Source organism: Folsomia candida, unplaced genomic scaffold, assembly GCF_002217175.1.
Source record: "Folsomia candida strain VU population unplaced genomic scaffold, ASM221717v1 Fcan01_Sc005, whole genome shotgun sequence".
Taxonomy (NCBI): domain Eukaryota; kingdom Metazoa; phylum Arthropoda; class Collembola; order Entomobryomorpha; family Isotomidae; genus Folsomia; species Folsomia candida.
Genome location: NW_019091197.1, coordinates 1,019,687 through 1,036,531, shown reverse-complemented (window position 1 = coordinate 1,036,531; position 16,845 = coordinate 1,019,687). Strand labels below are relative to the sequence as shown.

General features: G+C 34.9%; 2 protein-coding genes across 4 annotated transcripts; one reads left to right on the top strand and one right to left on the bottom strand.

Annotated features, from left to right (window-relative positions):
• Positions 1-9,717: 9,717 nt before the first annotated feature.
• On the bottom strand, positions 9,718-11,137 carry LOC110849594. The gene is made up of 3 exons (XM_022097025.2): positions 11,021-11,137; positions 10,642-10,923; positions 9,718-10,572 (listed from the first exon to the last, which is right to left on the bottom strand). The coding sequence occupies exons 2-3, from the start codon at positions 10,910-10,912 to the stop codon at positions 10,142-10,144; spliced, it is 702 nt and encodes a 233-aa protein (XP_021952717.1). The 5' UTR covers positions 10,913-10,923; positions 11,021-11,137; the 3' UTR covers positions 9,718-10,141.
• Positions 11,138-12,634: 1,497 nt separating this feature from the next.
• Positions 12,635-16,734, top strand: LOC110849593 (GATA zinc finger domain-containing protein 4). Of its 3 annotated transcripts, none has more exons than XM_022097024.2 (5): positions 12,635-12,938; positions 13,018-13,349; positions 13,681-13,916; positions 13,989-16,362; positions 16,449-16,734. In XM_022097024.2, exons 2-4 carry the CDS (start codon positions 13,080-13,082, stop codon positions 14,374-14,376), a joined length of 894 nt encoding a protein of 297 aa, XP_021952716.1. In that variant the 5' UTR covers positions 12,635-12,938; positions 13,018-13,079; the 3' UTR covers positions 14,377-16,362; positions 16,449-16,734. The 3 variants fall into 3 exon arrangements, with proteins under 3 accessions (XP_021952716.1, XP_021952715.1, XP_035707649.1); XM_022097023.2 differs by having other exon boundaries at positions 12,635-12,942; XM_035851756.1 differs by having other exon boundaries at positions 12,635-13,349.
• Positions 16,735-16,845: the final 111 nt, after the last annotated feature.

Genomic DNA, 16,845 nt, shown 5'->3' with positions numbered 1-16,845 from the left:
GATTATCGTAGAAATAATACCAGAGCATGTTGAAATGTTTTTAGTTTGTCACTGTGAAATGTAAAAGCATTTTTTGGCATTTCTGCAGTCAAATAAGCTAATTTTGGGGCAATTTAAAGCGAATTAAAAATATGTTTTATATACATATTTTGGCGATTTGATTGAACATTTTACATAAATATTTCAATGCTGATTAGGTTTTATATCTTTAGGAACACGTAACATATTTCCTACCCAATACTTATTTATTGCATATCTTTTGTATTCGTGATATTGTTCGCGTGTGTACATATTAATTGTTACAAATTTATGATTCTGTTCATTATATAAATTTAATCAACCTTATGCATATATAGCTTTTAAATACATACATATGGAATATTCATAGAAGTAGTAGCCACAATATGTAAGTGAGGTAAGGTTACACGAATTTGTAAACTAAGTAGTTTTGTTTAGAAATATGTATAACATTTTAAATTTAGGCATTTATAGAATTTGTAAAATGTTGTCAAGGACTGGGTCAATATATTAACGATATCATTATTTATTTATAATATTGAAAATTAAATTAAGAATCATTATGAATTTTAACAAATATATAGATAGGGATTCCAATCCCGGACGATTTTTTCAATCCCGGGAATCTGGAATCCCGGTTTTAGCCGTGTAAAATCCCGGGATTTTTTCCCGAAATTCAAACATTATCCCATTAGCCCAGAAAGTTAAATTTGGGAATACAAAAAGGTACATGACTTTAAAAAGGACAGCATAAATATGCATATTCATAATACTGTTGGACCTATATACTTATGTTTTTCGGGATCTGTGCATCCATAATTATTATTATAAGGTATGGAATTTTCTAACCTTCTCAAAATACATATGATGGCAGTACAAATTAGCGATTATATTGTTTTCCCTGCTATGGTAAATGTAAGATTTCGGTGTAATGTGCTGGCCTAATTTTTCGCCCTCTGTCTTGGAGAGGTGTCAAGAAAAATTTTAATAATTTCATTCCAGAAAATTTATGGGTAAATAATTAATCAACAATTTGCCAGCATTTTAACCTGAACTGCATAAATTTACGCGTTTATTGTTGGAGTACATACACTTATACAAAAACCACAATTGTACATAAAATTTGACAATTCAAAAATTTCAAGTTCACATATATGAACTACCACGTTCAAAAAGCCTTTCATTCTGCCTTAAATTGATCGACTAAAATTCGGAATTATGCACTTCTTACATGTTAGCTTTTTTGAGTATAACTGATTTCAGATTCTTTAATTATACCGAGGGTAAGATTTCTTTCTTCCTTCAAGGGTAAATCTAACATCGAAATTAGAAAATTTTAAGTTCCATTATATATTTGGTTTATTTGCGAACTAGAAGATTTGAATAAATTTATGTACGACATATAAAAAAATGTGGCTTCGCATGAAGCTTAAAGCTTAATCATGAAGTTCAGAATGAAGTTTGACTGGTTAGGCTCGTAGAAACCCAAAATTATGTCAAAACCGCTAATAAAAGTCAAATAGAAGGGCATTTTCAATCTTGAATGACAAATTGAAAAATCCCGAAATCCCGGGATTTCAATTCTTCAAATCCCGGGATTTCGGGATCCCGTTTCCCGGGAATAAATTCCCTAAAAATCCCGGGACTATAACCCCTATATATAGATATGGTATGATATGTATGTATGTATTACCACGCGTAATTTCTTAGTCATTAGCAAATATCATCAGTAAAATCACCAAATAAATAAGTCCTGTTTAAAATTTTTGTAGTAAATAAGTAATAAATTACAATTTAGCATATGTACATATTATGTATATCTATATCTGTATATACAATTTCGAATAGGTATATGTAAAAATTCCCTTCAAATTTTAATAAATAGTTTGATAGTTGAATCAAATGGATATAAAAATAAACACATTGATTTCCTCAAGCTTATGTAAATATGTACATACTTATGTATGTATGATTTCATAAAAATTTGATGAAAATGTCGGATAAAATTTGAGGCTGTTCAATTAACATATCAATTAAATATTTTCAAATTCGAGATTTTATCCGACATTTGTATTCATACGTATGTATGTATCTATGTATGTCTCCCAGCGTAAGCTCACCGAGCTTTGACCGAACTAGCGTCAATTGGTCATTTAATGTAAATAACCTGAGCATTGGAAGATTGCAGCTTTCCATATTTCATGTTTGTGATCGATTGGAGCTAGTTAGGTCAAAATCGGTGAGAATACGCTGGGAGACCTTCATTGTAAGTTGCTTAGTCAATAGATTTCCTGTAGGTACTGTAAGTCTTGGTAGCACGTAACACGACACGTCGTTTTCCACGTGTAGCTACATTTTCCTTAGTTGGGGGAGGGCAGAAGGTTGACGTGATGAAGTTCTCGGCTACGGAAGGGAGACGAGTGCGTTGTCCATGTGAGAGGGGCGTATGAGGGATAAAAGAGTACACCTGGGGTCCACAATTGTTCTTTGAGTTGTCCACAACGGAGCAACCTGAGAACCCTGTAAAATTAAAAATTTTTAATACAATTTTCAAACATTTATCTGACTACCAAATATTTAAATGTGTGCAGGTAAACATTCTAAATATGCATTTTTGTACTATTTTTGTACTATTTTGTATTTATACCAGTGTTTCTTTTTGTGCGCACGAAATTATTTTTATGCATGCATGGTGCATAAAAATGCACGAAAATGTATAAAAACGCATAAAAATGCACAAAAATGCACGAAAATGCATAAAAATGCATAATAATACATGAAATGCAACTTATGCTGGGAATTTCATAATTTCAAGAAATTTAATATTTTCCTACCATGTCAAATTGGAATTTGTACACAAATCGAATAACATGGAATTATTATTCGGAAAGAAAATTTCAAACAAATTACAAGTATTTATTTATTTTGTTATACAATACAACGTATTCAGCCGTTCTTAAAAATCGTCATGTTCAATCATTTTAATTTTCAAAACTTGCATTCGTTTTTCGTATTGAAAAATGAAAAATATTTTTACACTAAAATATTAAAATGATGAGGAGAATATCTTAAATAGCATGTCGATTCCTCAATTAATCGAATATTTAGAAAAATTACATTACTCCAATATTATTTGCATGCAAACTATTTTCGTGCATTTTCGTGCACTTTTTCGGAATTTTAGTGGGTGTTATTAAACGTTTAAAAACATTTTCGTGCACTATTTTCGTGCAGGTGTTATTTAACAGTAGAAACACTGATTTATACAGTTATAAATTACTACCGAGCTTTTTTGAATAAATATTTACATACTTAATTGACATTAATGATGTGCACATGAATACATACCGGTTAACATCGGGTGAAAGACCATCGCAAGTTGTGGCTTTTTGGGGGCAATGGGGGAAGAACTTTGGAGGTCTTGAATCCTTGGCACCTTTCGATTTTGTCTATTCTTGACAAGTGTCGATAATTTCTGTTTTATGTGTGTTTGGATAGAGGGAGGGGGGTTGATTGGGGAAGTAATCGGAGCATAGGGCTGACGATTTCCCAAGTAAACGCCAGCAACGTCAGAACCTGAAATTTGTCAAGTTCATCATCAATTATTATAAATACATACTTTGCAAAACTATGTACATACATATGTAGGTGCATATAAACATTTGAATCATATTTGTTGCAGAAATTTGTTGGAAAAAATTACGGCGAAATTTAAGCTTTAGAAATTTTCGATATTTTTATAATTTGCAAAAAAATCCTCCAAAGAAATAACCTCCCAGTGGGAGGCTCCCACCCAACAAAGCATAAAATGCTTCTTAATGGTCAACTTGTACAAAGTTTAACAGTGAAATCTCGACCCTCGTATATACATGTGTATTAATCGTCGGTTAAGTTTATATACATACATATGTATCTATGAGGGTAATTCTTTAAAATTGAAATTATTTAATACTAAAATCATATTTTATGATAACCTAAATTATATGAAAACGGGATTATAGCATAGGCATGATTAGCGATACCATAATTATGATGTTTATGAGTCTTATCACGATCAAAAATCAAGTGATACCCATGCACAGAGCTCAGATACTTATTTCATCGTTCTGTTATATAAATACATAAAATCTGTTATTCATGAACTATGAATTTGTATGTGTACCAAGTATTTATATTGTTCGTGGAATGAAACGGTTTGATGAAAATCATGCTAAACTGCATGGTCCTGAGTTAGGTAACAGACAGTTATGCAAAATCGAAATATATAATGGTAAGATATGCATAACTTTCCTATTTTGTGCGTATAGAATGCTACCGATCCTTCAATTAAACCTTGGTCACGATCAGGACGAGGACTACGTAGCGGAAGAATCTGTATCGTCGTCCGACTACTTTTCCACAACTGCAGAATCAGGATACGACGACGACGAGAAAAATGTTGCGAGTCAACGAAGAAATTTGCTACGCTTACAGTCACAAATTTAATTAATCTGAAATTTCAAAAGGTACTATCTGCCAATGCTCAGGTTCAACGGAGATACTTAGATCCGAAGAGCACAAAACATGTATCTGAATTTGGAGAGTGCAAAATTTGTCAACTTTAGGCGAGTTTTACCCTATTTGTTTGCAAACATCTTCACCAAACGTGCTCCTTGGCAGATTGTACCTTTTGCAAATTTCACTCAAACTTGTAATCGATTGACACAAGTCTCGTACAAATGGGGGAGCATAGGAGGAGAGACCTCAATTCTAAGTTCAAGAGTATTTTTGCAACGCAGGGTCACATATGGTAGATATGTATGTATTTATCATGGGAGGCGATTGACCTGTCTAATGCCTTGTGATTGCTCGGAGGCGATTACTGGTGGGAGGACATGACCCGCAAGCTTAGAATTTTCTCAAGGTTGCGCGAAAAGCCTACAACGCTGGATAAATTGTAAGTTAAATGAATAAATTTCATACATTAACTGATTGAATACAATTTACAAGTTAAAATTTTCACGCAACCTTGAGTAAATTGTACATTCATCAGTTATCTGACTCGTTCCATAAAATGTACAAGTTAAAATTTACCAAAGTTGTAGGATTTAGGCGCAACCTTCTTGAGATAAATTTGATATGGACAACCAGTGTGTCAGCACTGTCAGCACAAATTTTACTCAACTTGTTCTGAGTTTAATTCAATAAAATATGCGCTATAATAGCTAATTTGCCTATATGATATTATAATCATATATCATTAAACTAATATATATATATAAGTATGTATGTGCATAATGCATGTGGGTCACACTGTGTGGGTCACACAGTGTGACCCACACTGGTAGAAATAGAAATATAGTACACATATGCATATACTATAATACAGGGAATAATTTCCGGTATTTCCGGTATTAAAAGTGTTACAGCTTGGCTTTAAAATTATACCCGACCGCAACAATTTGCTACCACCGATATGATTAAAATATAATACCGCGCTATTATTTCACGGTATTACTTGCATAACTTGTAATACCACTTTGATAGAGTCTCATACAAAAAAATACGGTTCGACTTAATTTTAATACTGGATATCTAAAAGTTTATGCATGCATAGATATATAAAATGACGACGTGCTACATACCTAGATCAGGTACGAGGTCGTTCACGTCAATTTCGGACAGACTATCGTCCACTCCGGAGCAGTCGACTTCGGCAAATTCCATCCCCACCGGGACTCCCCAATTTATTCCAACGGTGATGGGGGCGTCTTCCGCGCGATCGAAGGTCATAGTGTTCTCCATTTTTTTAAATGAATATTTATTCCACTTTTAAGAGAGCACTAAAACTTATTAAGTTACTTTTTTTTAATAACTTGTTGTTTTAAAAAACTTTGAGCGTTTTTTAAGACGGTGTGAAGAAGAAGATGGTGTGATGTGGAGAAGGGACGCGAGTAAAGTGAAGGGCTCGCTGGAAAAATGGAGGGCTTGAAATAAGCACAAGTCAGCCATTTTCCTTTCCATGCTGCACATGAGTCAGTCATGGTGAGGGAACGATCATAAAATTCGCAACGCAAAAATGACCATTTTTTACCTCTTTGTAACGAGTTACACCCCGTGTTTGACATGTGGTGCAAGCTGACCCGAGACGCAACAGCCCGACCTGTCCACCCTCATTGCGTGTTCTATGAACGTTCCCAAAAGTGAAGGGTGCAAGGAACATGGTTGCAACCAATCCTTTCTGTTTTCCAGCATTTTCCAGCAAACATTATTCACCAACGGACAATAAGAATTTGATACTATTTATAAAAATACCGAAATTCTGGTGAAAATATGGTCGGCAGAAATATAAAAGTCTCAACTATGGATCTAATGAAAGCGTCAATATGTTTGCAAGCTTATGGTCATTTGTTAGTAGTACAGATATTTCGTACATATGTACATAGCTTAATCGCTTTGCAGGGTTATCATGTGATTTGCATCTTAATTAAAACCAACCTTCAAAATAAATGCATACTTAAATACGTGCACTTTCGCACCAATCTATGTAAATATTTATGTATAGATATGCATCCGTCACTTGACAGAGTTCGCCATGATGCAAATTAATCGCAAGAAAAACGGAACACATAGCTCATGCGAAGGTACGAAATATGACAATATTCTTTCGAATTTGTCCCTTCCACGAAGATATTTTTTATGTCGTTCACAAATAGAAGATTTCCAAGCAAACAAGATTTTGATTGAAAAAGTCGCTCATTATATAGAATAATTACGAAATTTTGCGTTATGTATTCAACCCGATTGTTAAACCTGCCCATAATCCGACATTTAGTAAAATACGCATTTTAAATTACTTCAAAACTATACGAAACGAAAGTAACTCCTAGTTTACTTAGGTATGTTTTAGGCACCTACATACATATATGTATACATAATTAAAGATACATATTTGCACATTGGAAACCTGTTCATTAAAATAATCGATAACTAATAAATATATTTACATGCATCAGTACTCAAATATTACCCAACTTTATCCATAAATAAATACTTTCTCCATTTCCACCGTCGAATGCTTAGTTTCCATTTTCAGTCGACTACAACTCATCGCGTCGAAATGATTCACTCACGACTAGTTGGACGAATTAAGCGTCACTTAAAATATACAGACTTTCACCACTGTATTTTTACAACGTGGGGAAAAGACGGCATCGTTTTGAAGGAAAGGCGTCACCATTTCCCAGTCTTTTTCTCCATATGTCTCCACGGCGTTTGGAATATTTGTCAAGGTGTGGCGACAATCACGCGATCAAAGAGCATCGTCCACCGTGCGGAAGGTTTTGGGCTGACGGTCGCATATCTGTCCACGCTCCTTCTTCGGTTCGACTTTGACATCGATTACGTACCGGGGCAGATCTTAAACTACATTTTTTCAAAGAATGGCAAGTGGTTCATATTAATAAATCCCCCTAATTCTGTGAATAGTAGAAGCTATTGAACTGATATTTTGCGGAGCTATTTATAGATAATTCATACTTCACATGACAAAATTCAGTACACAATTTTGCAGATTGTATTGAGCTAATTCACGCAGTCATTGGAAACTTGTAAAATCTGTAACTTTGGGAAAATTATTTTAGCAACTTTTATAAAATAAAAAGACATAATCTGAGTAAGTTCACAAAAATTTGTAAGCTGATTTTCCTTGGAAATACATTTGTTAGTTTACAGAACTTACGAATTTTACAATGTTACCATGGCCTGCGTGAATTGCCCCATTCATTCAAATCATGGTACATACATAATGCAACGTCTGTGTTAACAGAATAATTGTTCGCAATTTCCAGCCTCATCTTTTGGTCGATCTGAACGCATCTTTCTCAACCTGGTGAGCTACCTGTTCGATCTGTTGGAAATAGGATGCTGGGGATTGTCCATAATGCTGTCGCTGCTAACAACTTTTCTCCCCTGCAATCCACCCTTAATGAGCTCCCTATTCTGTCGAAATGACACCTTTCCACTGGGACCTTTCCCCCACGCAGGTTTTGCAGTCATGGAGGGCGTCGTAATGCAACAAGCGGTAATGGGTGGAAGTTACTACCTTCTCACAATTGTCCTTATTTCCGTCTCATTTCTCTTTCTGGAGTGCAAGATTCTCATTAAGGGCGACGTGCAAGTAAGATCGAGGTCACACGTCACATTCAGACCGCAGAACCCTTGCCTCAAATTGTGGTATCGACTTGAAATGAAAGTTTCATGGTTTAGCGACCCTAAAAAATTATGTGGATAGGTACTTGATTTTTGTCGCCATGACCTGTTTTCGATACGATGTGACCTGACTGGATAAAATAGGGGCTTGAAATTGTATCCAATCGTATCGAGGTCATGGCGATAAAAATAAAGTACCAATTATTTTAATAAGGTTGCAAAACCACGAAATTTTGACTTTAAAGTCGATCGGAGAATTTTATTAACGTCTGGAGATGAATTCGTTGAGGGTGGGATTAAGTAGGAATAGGTTCTGTGGTCTGGTCACATTTGTAACATATTCAAATTCAGTGAATCAAATTTCACATTTCAGAAATACAGGAATCTTCAAGTGTATGAAAAAGTGTTAAATTCATGCACAAAAGGACGCATCTTCCCCGTCACGATGTGGATCATCCCGTGCGTGCAGATTGGCCTGGGAATTATCAACATTAAATTGGGACAATCTAATAATGTCGATCAATTAAGAATGCTTGTCTTTAGCGCGGCGTACTTGGTGGTTTTGATTTTTACCATGATCACGTTTTCAGCGGCGGGAAAGGTAAATTCGGTTTCGAAAGTGTGGATTCAACAATGTAACCGAGCTGTGAGGACGAGAGGAGAGAAATTGTTGAAGAAATCGCTACAACCGCTAAAAATTCAGTTTGGTAGCAATTTTGCTGAGGCATTGACACCGTTAGTGGTCCAAGGATTTTGTATCAGCCAAACGGCAAGTGCGCTTATGGTGATGCATTAAGTAAATTTGCCAATAAGTTATTAATTTGTATCATGCTAAATTTAAATTAAATAGGACGAATGAATGTGACATGTATAAATAAATATTTTGATTGATTTTGCCACAATTTATGCAACTTTGCGTGCTTTGAAATGATTAAAAATTAATTTAGTTGATGGCAATTATGCTTACGACAAGTTACTCATTTTGCATGACAATATGTGCACACGTTAAAACCTGCTTTCTCGCTCCTGGTGGCTATTATTTATTTAGGAAATATTTAGAAAATAAAACCAATCATAATATATTTCCAACAATTGAAAGCCGCCGTTTTAAATTTTTTTAAAACAACAAATTCAAAAATTTATATTTTCGAGGAGGAGTCCATAAAGTCTAAATGGACCACATGCATATGTCTAAGTGATTTCCACAGATCCTCAGTTTGCGTTCGGTTTTGATTTTTTGAAGATTTACGATTTTTATAACAAATTTCATTCGACCAGTTTTTCTGAAATTGTGTACAATTGAACAATCCTACTTGATGAAAACATGGCAAAAAAGCTTTTTGAAATGACGACCTGTTCTTGAGATATGCAAATACCTATACCGATAAATCGGACCAAATACTTTCTCGAGATACCAGTTTGGCATATTTAGGATTAGTGTATGCATGTACATAGACATAAATATGCACCTATTTCACTTAATTAAAGAGAGTGAATTAACACTATGTACTAACTAGACCGGTAATTATTTTATTCAACCATTCATAAATAGTTTGCGCAATTGAAAGCCTATATTAAACAGTAGAAATGTGTAGATATCATTCAAACGCTAGTATTTCATGTGATGATCCATAATTATTTTGTATTCATAATTACCCCAAATATCATCGTTTTCGTCAATAATTTGAAGAATTTAGGGAATCTATTTTTATAAAAATCACATGCATAAATCAGTTTAGAATTTAGAACACATTATTTCATCAATTATTTTAAATTTCCAAACGTGTGTCAATTATTAAATGGTTACTTTACGATAAATTTACACATAGGAAAATTTCCTTTCAAATTTATTTTCCTCTTGCATACTTGTACACACGTTTGTAAATACACATAAAATATGTATATGTATGTGACTTATAAATATACAACATATTTACATAATAACACAGCATACAACACACTGTCCACATCTGGTACACGCCATTGCTTCCTCTGTATTTCCATCTTTTGTAAAATACCACAAGACTTTGCCCACCGTGCCGGAAATATTATCAGGTTTGCTTCCCATCGTGGTGACGCTGACTCGACGTCCTTCCGGGGTCACTTCAAACGCTTCCCCGTTTCTGTCGCCATCGAGACGACGAAGTCCCAACGCGTCCTGAACCCCGTGTTGCCGCATTACTTCAAACAATACAGCCACAAATGGTCGACTTGGTTCGGGTTGAGGGGAATCGGACGCTAAAAATTCGTACGGAATTAGGCTCCCGTGCTGATCGAATTTCCACGTTTGTGGGATGATGAACTCTTTTCTTGTTAAGTTATATTGATCCCATTCTGAATTCGGGGTTGGGTGGGCTTCACCGTCTATTTACAGGTTAAAAATTGTATTATTTTTGGTATTGGAATTTTATAGTGACAACGAATCACTATAACCTTTGACCCTCCAAGGAAACGCGACACTAATGTTTCCATCCTGCTTCAAAGTTTCCACGAGGATTTCGTTCTCTTCGAGTAGAAAGTGGCGATGGTTCATGATTAAACCGTACTCCTCCTGCACGTCGTGATCGAGGAAGATTCGCTTAAATTCATCAATCAGATTTCGCACCCCCCTCTCGTCAAAGGCACGCTTGGCACAGCAGAAATCGGGAATTGAGTTGAAGTGGGTGGTCCATCCGCCGGGTGGGAGGGGGCAGGAAAGCGCCATTTTTCAATTTTCTATGCACATACATGTCAATTTAAAATTTAAATTTTCTTCTAAATACTCATGTAAAATGGTAATAATGCATTCTCTGCAAGTAAAATTTATACATACTTCAACGAATGAAAATACTTTGTTTTATTAAATGCAAATTAATGCATATATTTATGTAAATTCAGCGAACTAAACTTTGTTGAGACAAGCTTGGCAAAAGTGTGGAATGAGTTTTAGCATGTAAAAGTTCCAGAATTTATACTGGGATAAGATGCACACAGACAGACGAAATGCAAAGATGGATAAAAGTTTATATTGATGTAGTGTCGTCAAGTACAATTAAGTTCATGGGGTTTCATGAATTAGAATTAAATAGGTTCATGGGGTTTGACAGGATTTCTTGACTTTTCGTCAAAAAACGAAGACTGGATTTGACGTAATTCTCATTTTCAAGCAACACGTAATAAATCGTGCCAAATGTCAACCTCATGAGACCACAGGGAAATAAATCATCCTTTTAACTTGTTTGTTTAAGTTCGAATGTGGGCAGCGTACACATCTTCATGTGTACATTTAGACAATCTCTGACCAAATGTTTACCCACCTAAGATTATGTATGTAGTGCATTAATGGGCTTAATGAACCTACATATGTACCCATCTTTAGTCCATGGGAATCAATGTGATTCTTACTTTTTAAGTGCAAATAATATACATGAAATCGTAGACTGGAGGTGATGTAATTCTTACTTGGAGCTTTTTTAAATAAAAAATATAAAATAAAATATTTACATAAGCATGACAATTAAGCACTGTTCTTAAATTGGTGCATATGTACATGCATATATAATAGGGAATTATGTATGTGTGCATAATGCTTAACTTATTTGCTTCCTATGCCATCCATGCAGAAATAGTTGCCATGGATACAAATCGACGGATCTTGGTTAAAAGTATATGCATGTACGTGTACGTATCTCACCAAGTTTAACAGAAATTTGTGTAGGAGTTAATGAGATCCAGTTTATTATTGCGGATGAGATACAAGTCATATCTGTTCGTACAAAAGTATTACGTATGTTTGCAGTTTACTTAGATTCCAGTCCGCCTCCACCCTCCGTTAGGTAGCTGGCATTAAGGATGTGGGTTACAATGGACATTAAATTGTAAAACGTGAAATGTGTGCATGCACATTCAAGGGTCAATACGTACGAGAAGAAAAAATTAACCAAGTTTTGGACCACACCCACTTGCAATGTTTAGGGGGAGGTATTCTATTTAAATTGTATAAGCCATCATTTGACAATGCGAACTTTTGAGAAAAGCTAATTGCGAGGTGTGATTTTTTGCAAACTTTTTTTTTCAGTATATATTAATACATAGTTTAATACATAGTTAATAAATTGGGGTCTTTATTTCCTGCAAAATTGCATAGTGAGATAAATGGGAAATAATATTAGATTATGTATGAATTAAACATGTATGTATGAATAAGTAAGCATACCAAATTTCGCTTGTCCTTTGTAATTCCGTTGAAATTTTCATACCCTTCTTAATTCAATTTTAATTCGACATCCTTAATGTCCTGCCCCACAAGCTGGAAGGGGGATTTCAAGGTTATATTAATCCAGATATGTTTCCATGCATCCTGTTGACTACAATGAGCCAGGGTTTCATAGAATTTTTTTTACAAAACCTTTGATAAAATTCAGGAATCATTTTTCACGCTAAATTCAAGATTCTTTGTAGAAAATTTTAATGTTATCAGTTAAAAATGCATAAAACAAACAAGCAACATGCAGTGTTAGAACCCTGATTCCATGAAGCACCACTCACCCTCTAACACATGAATAATATTGTGTAAGGTAAAACACTGTCATGAGAGTGAGCTCAACGTGAACTTGGAACTTGGCTCATGGGATTTGATGGATAAAGAATTGCAATGTAGGAGCAAGTTGGATATAAATTTGCGCAGTAGTTTTCCAGCTAGTTCCGGCTGATGGTACCAATTTCCTCCGTTATCAATTGATTTCCTGGAAGTACGTACGTAAAATTTCCCAATAACAAACTAGCAGAACTTAAAACATTACACAAAAACTCAAATTTTGTGTCATACAGATAAAATTGAGCATAAAATTATAAATAACTTCGCCCCCGTGAAATTTATAATTGTCGGAAGTATGTTGGCTTCCGTCTTAGCTGCCGGGTTGGACACCCTGATTACGGGAAACAATAGCAACTCTAAAATAAGTGGGGACAACAATTCGGGAAATGTTGAGGGGAATTCGAACACGAAATTACTCAGTGAATCGTCTAAACTAAGCATTTTCAATAATTCAAATTCTAACCTCAACTTTGCAAATGTTTCCGCAAAATTGACCAACTCGAGTAACAGTCATGTTACGTGGAAAAATGGAGATCTGAATGTGGACAATTGCTCTAATTCAGAGGTATGTACATGCATAAACTAGTAAATAAAAGCCTTATGTAAAAATACATATATATCGAAGAATAAGGCAATTCATTTGTAACTTGTAAAATCTGTAACTTTTGTGAAATAATTTTAACAAATTTTACAAAATACAAAGATGCTCTTGACCTTAGCAAGTTTACAAAAATTGTAACCAATTTTTCATTCGAAATACACATATCGAAAGTTTTTGAAAACTTTACGGATTTTATTATGTTGCCAAGGATTTCATGAATTGCATCATCTTTTTAGCGTCAAAAAAATATGCAGAAATTATTTGGTTATGACGCTATCAAATTTTTAATTTTCAGCTTAATGGCGACCTGGTCGATGGAAAATGCAACTTTAGCTCGAATTCAAATTTTAAATTTGTTGGAAAGGGCGCAGTTTCCTGTGAATTTAAGGAAAATTCAAATACGGATGCAACCCTTTCGGAAGGTGGATCTGTCAAGGCGGTGGACAATTCTAACCTAAAAATCAGTGGGGGCAGTCAAAATCTGCAAGTCGAGGGGACATCAAACTTGCATATTAGAAGCACTCCGTTTCGGTACATAAATAATTTTCCGTTTGAATAATCGGTAAAAAATGCATAATTAATTTGCACTATTTTTTTTTACAGAAATCGATTTCAAGTCGTGCAGCGAAACAATTGGTTCAACTGGCTGCCTAGTTTTGGACGAGCAGCATCATCCGAGTGTAAGTTGGAGAATCTCACGTACGAGTTGGATTATGCCAAGACAGGAAAAATTATAGGATCGAAATATTTGGCGGGGGATTTTTCCTTTGACGTGACCACCTCCAAAGATGAGGTCAAAGTTCAGCTCAGCCCGGATGGAAACCCGAGGGATGTCAGGATTGATAAGGTTAACGGGAAAAGCGTGCTATTTTCGGGAACGGGAGCGGATGGAAATCGCCAAGAGTTGGAGATTCAAGGACCCAAAACCGTTTCCGTGAAGGAGGATGAGAAAACCGTGGTGATCAACTTGTGTGATATGGCTGGCCTGTAATTTAAATCTTTCAAATATTTAATATTTAATTTTAAATATTTAATTACATTTTTTCAAAGAATGGCAAGTGGTTGATATTAATATATAAATCTCTCTAATTCTGTGAATAGTAGAAGCTATTGAACTGATATTTTTACGGAGCTATTTATAATTCATACTTTACATGACAAAATTCAGTACAAAATTTTGCAGATTATATTGAAGAAATTCACATAGTCATTGGAAACTTGTAAAATCTGTAAGTTTAGGAAAATTAGTATTTTGGGTATTTGATTGAACATTTTACATAAATATTTCGGGGTTTTTAAGAACATATTTATCCGGACTCTGGTAATATGTTAAGGAGTAGGAAAAGACCAGTATTTTCCGAAACATAAATATGAGGTGTGCCCAAGTCAAATGTTGTGTTGCAACATTCCAGTAGGTGTGCCTTTGTGAAAATCTTTAAAATGACGCACTTCCCTTAAGAAGATTTTCAATATTGGACGGACAGAGTCTGGTCGCCAGACTAAAATATAACTTTAAATCTCGTGGCACAAGGCCATTGCAATTTAGTTAATTTTGTAACTTTGCAAGGGTCCTTTCCTTGCAAACTAAAATATTGTAATCTTAAAGTAAACGTAAAGTTTGTTCAAACCAGACTATAGAAATTTTCCACATCGCTTACGGAATTTTGAACGTATGTATGTATGTAAATAAATATGCGTACTTTCCAGAAAACTAATTGTAAGTCTGGAAATTATACATTTGCATACATAGGGTTCCATAGGAAAGTAAAGAAACACTTGAAAAAGTATATTTATTTGTCTGAAAGAAAATTTGTCACTGAGTTGGAACGCGGTAGTTTTGTAGTCCATGCGATTGACTATCCAAATCAGAAAACCGGAAGTCGATATCTCGATTAGTTCAAAAATGAGAACAAAAAATTCAGAGGAACTCGCAAAAAAATTTTGCCACTACTACGAAAAAGTGTGCGAGCGCGTCCGGATAATGGTTAATAGCCACTTCGAAAAAGAAAAAATTCATAATGGGGCAATTTGCAGAGTTTTAGATATGTATGAGGGGAGGAGGAATGCTGAATTCAAAAAATTAAAAAATCGCCCTGCTCGTGTAGCGACCCCCAAAGTGATACGTAGAGTTCAGAAGGAAAACAAAAATAACCTTGGGATATCAGATAGTAATTTGGGCTACAAATTGAAAATATCAAAATTAAGTTTACATGACATTAAACCTACGAAGTTGGGGGTCAAATTCTATAGGGCGACATCTGCACCAAAGTACAACCAAGGTCAGCAAAAAAGAGCAAAGTCCAACTCTCGGCAGAATGCTGAAAAACGAGTCAAGCAAAACATGCCCGTGATTCTGGTCATAAACGATGAGACCAATTGCTCGAATGATCCAGATGAAGTCCCTGGGAGGAAGTACTACTCATGTACTAATAAGAAAACGTTTAAAGATTCCTTCAAATCCCGTGCGTTTCTGAGACTTGGGATCCATTGGGGAATCTGAACAGTAGATGGATCCTATAGGATCCCTTATGATTACAGTATATTTCCAATAAGATGTGATGCATATATGCATTTCATGTAAAAAATCCAATTGGAAATTTTTATACAGGAAAATGACTGCTAGGTCCCCAATGGAATTGCTAACGTTAACGGGATCTGATTGGAACATACTTGCATTACAAAACTCAATATCCCATCTGAATTAATCATATTGGATTTAGACGAAAAGGCATGAAATATATCAAGCATCCCCGATAAATACGTACTGATTGGCATATTTGGAATTCACTCCTCGTCATGCTTTTTTAGTTTCTCTTTGGTCAGCCTAAATTACTCGCTCTGGTCAATTTTCTATTCTTTGAAATATACCTGCGGTGACATGACCCACGCCGTCGTATGTTGGGAGGACGAAAACTATTTTGAATTCGGAACAACGTTCGAAGATGTATCGACCCTATCCGATTTAAAGCATTAAAGGGTGAGCTTGATATTTATCATATTATTGATCTTTATGGTTAAAAAAAACATGAAAAAACCTAAAAGAAAATGTACTGTTTTTTATAGATTACACAACGGAAATTTTCGGCCTGAAGCCAAATACTGTTGAGTGGTTAACTTTTGAAAAGAAGCTTCACAATATTCCTGGGGATGCCAGAAAGAAGATGAATCGTCTCACAGGTCTGGCTGGAAATTCTACGATCACGTCGCCGGAATTCAGTTGTTCGAATTCCGATGATTTAGAAACGAGAGTTGAGGAGTATCTCAACTTGGTAGGGGAGAATTAAGAATAGTATAAAATTTATTAATTGGATTCTTGTATAAATAAATACATTGAGTTTTTAATAGTCGATATTTTGTTTTTGTTCTGGGATTTATTTTAAGATATCCAAAGGGAATTTTGATGGTTTTCATATATTATATTATCATACTGGATACTGTTCACCGATATCATATATGCCGA

Coding starts and splice junctions, on each gene's coding strand:
- LOC110849594 (XM_022097025.2), bottom strand. CDS start 10,912: ATGGCGCTTTCCTGCCCCCTCCCACCCGGCGGATGGACCACCCACTTC. Junction 10,573..10,641: donor GTTTCCTTGGAGGGTCAAAG/GTTATAGTGATT, acceptor ACCTGTAAATAG/ACGGTGAAGCCCACCCAACC.
- LOC110849593 (XM_022097024.2), top strand. CDS start 13,080: ATGTTGGCTTCCGTCTTAGCTGCCGGGTTGGACACCCTGATTACGGGA. Junction 13,350..13,680: donor ACAATTGCTCTAATTCAGAG/GTATGTACATGC, acceptor TTTAATTTTCAG/CTTAATGGCGACCTGGTCGA. Junction 13,917..13,988: donor ATTAGAAGCACTCCGTTTCG/GTACATAAATAA, acceptor TTTTTTTTACAG/AAATCGATTTCAAGTCGTGC.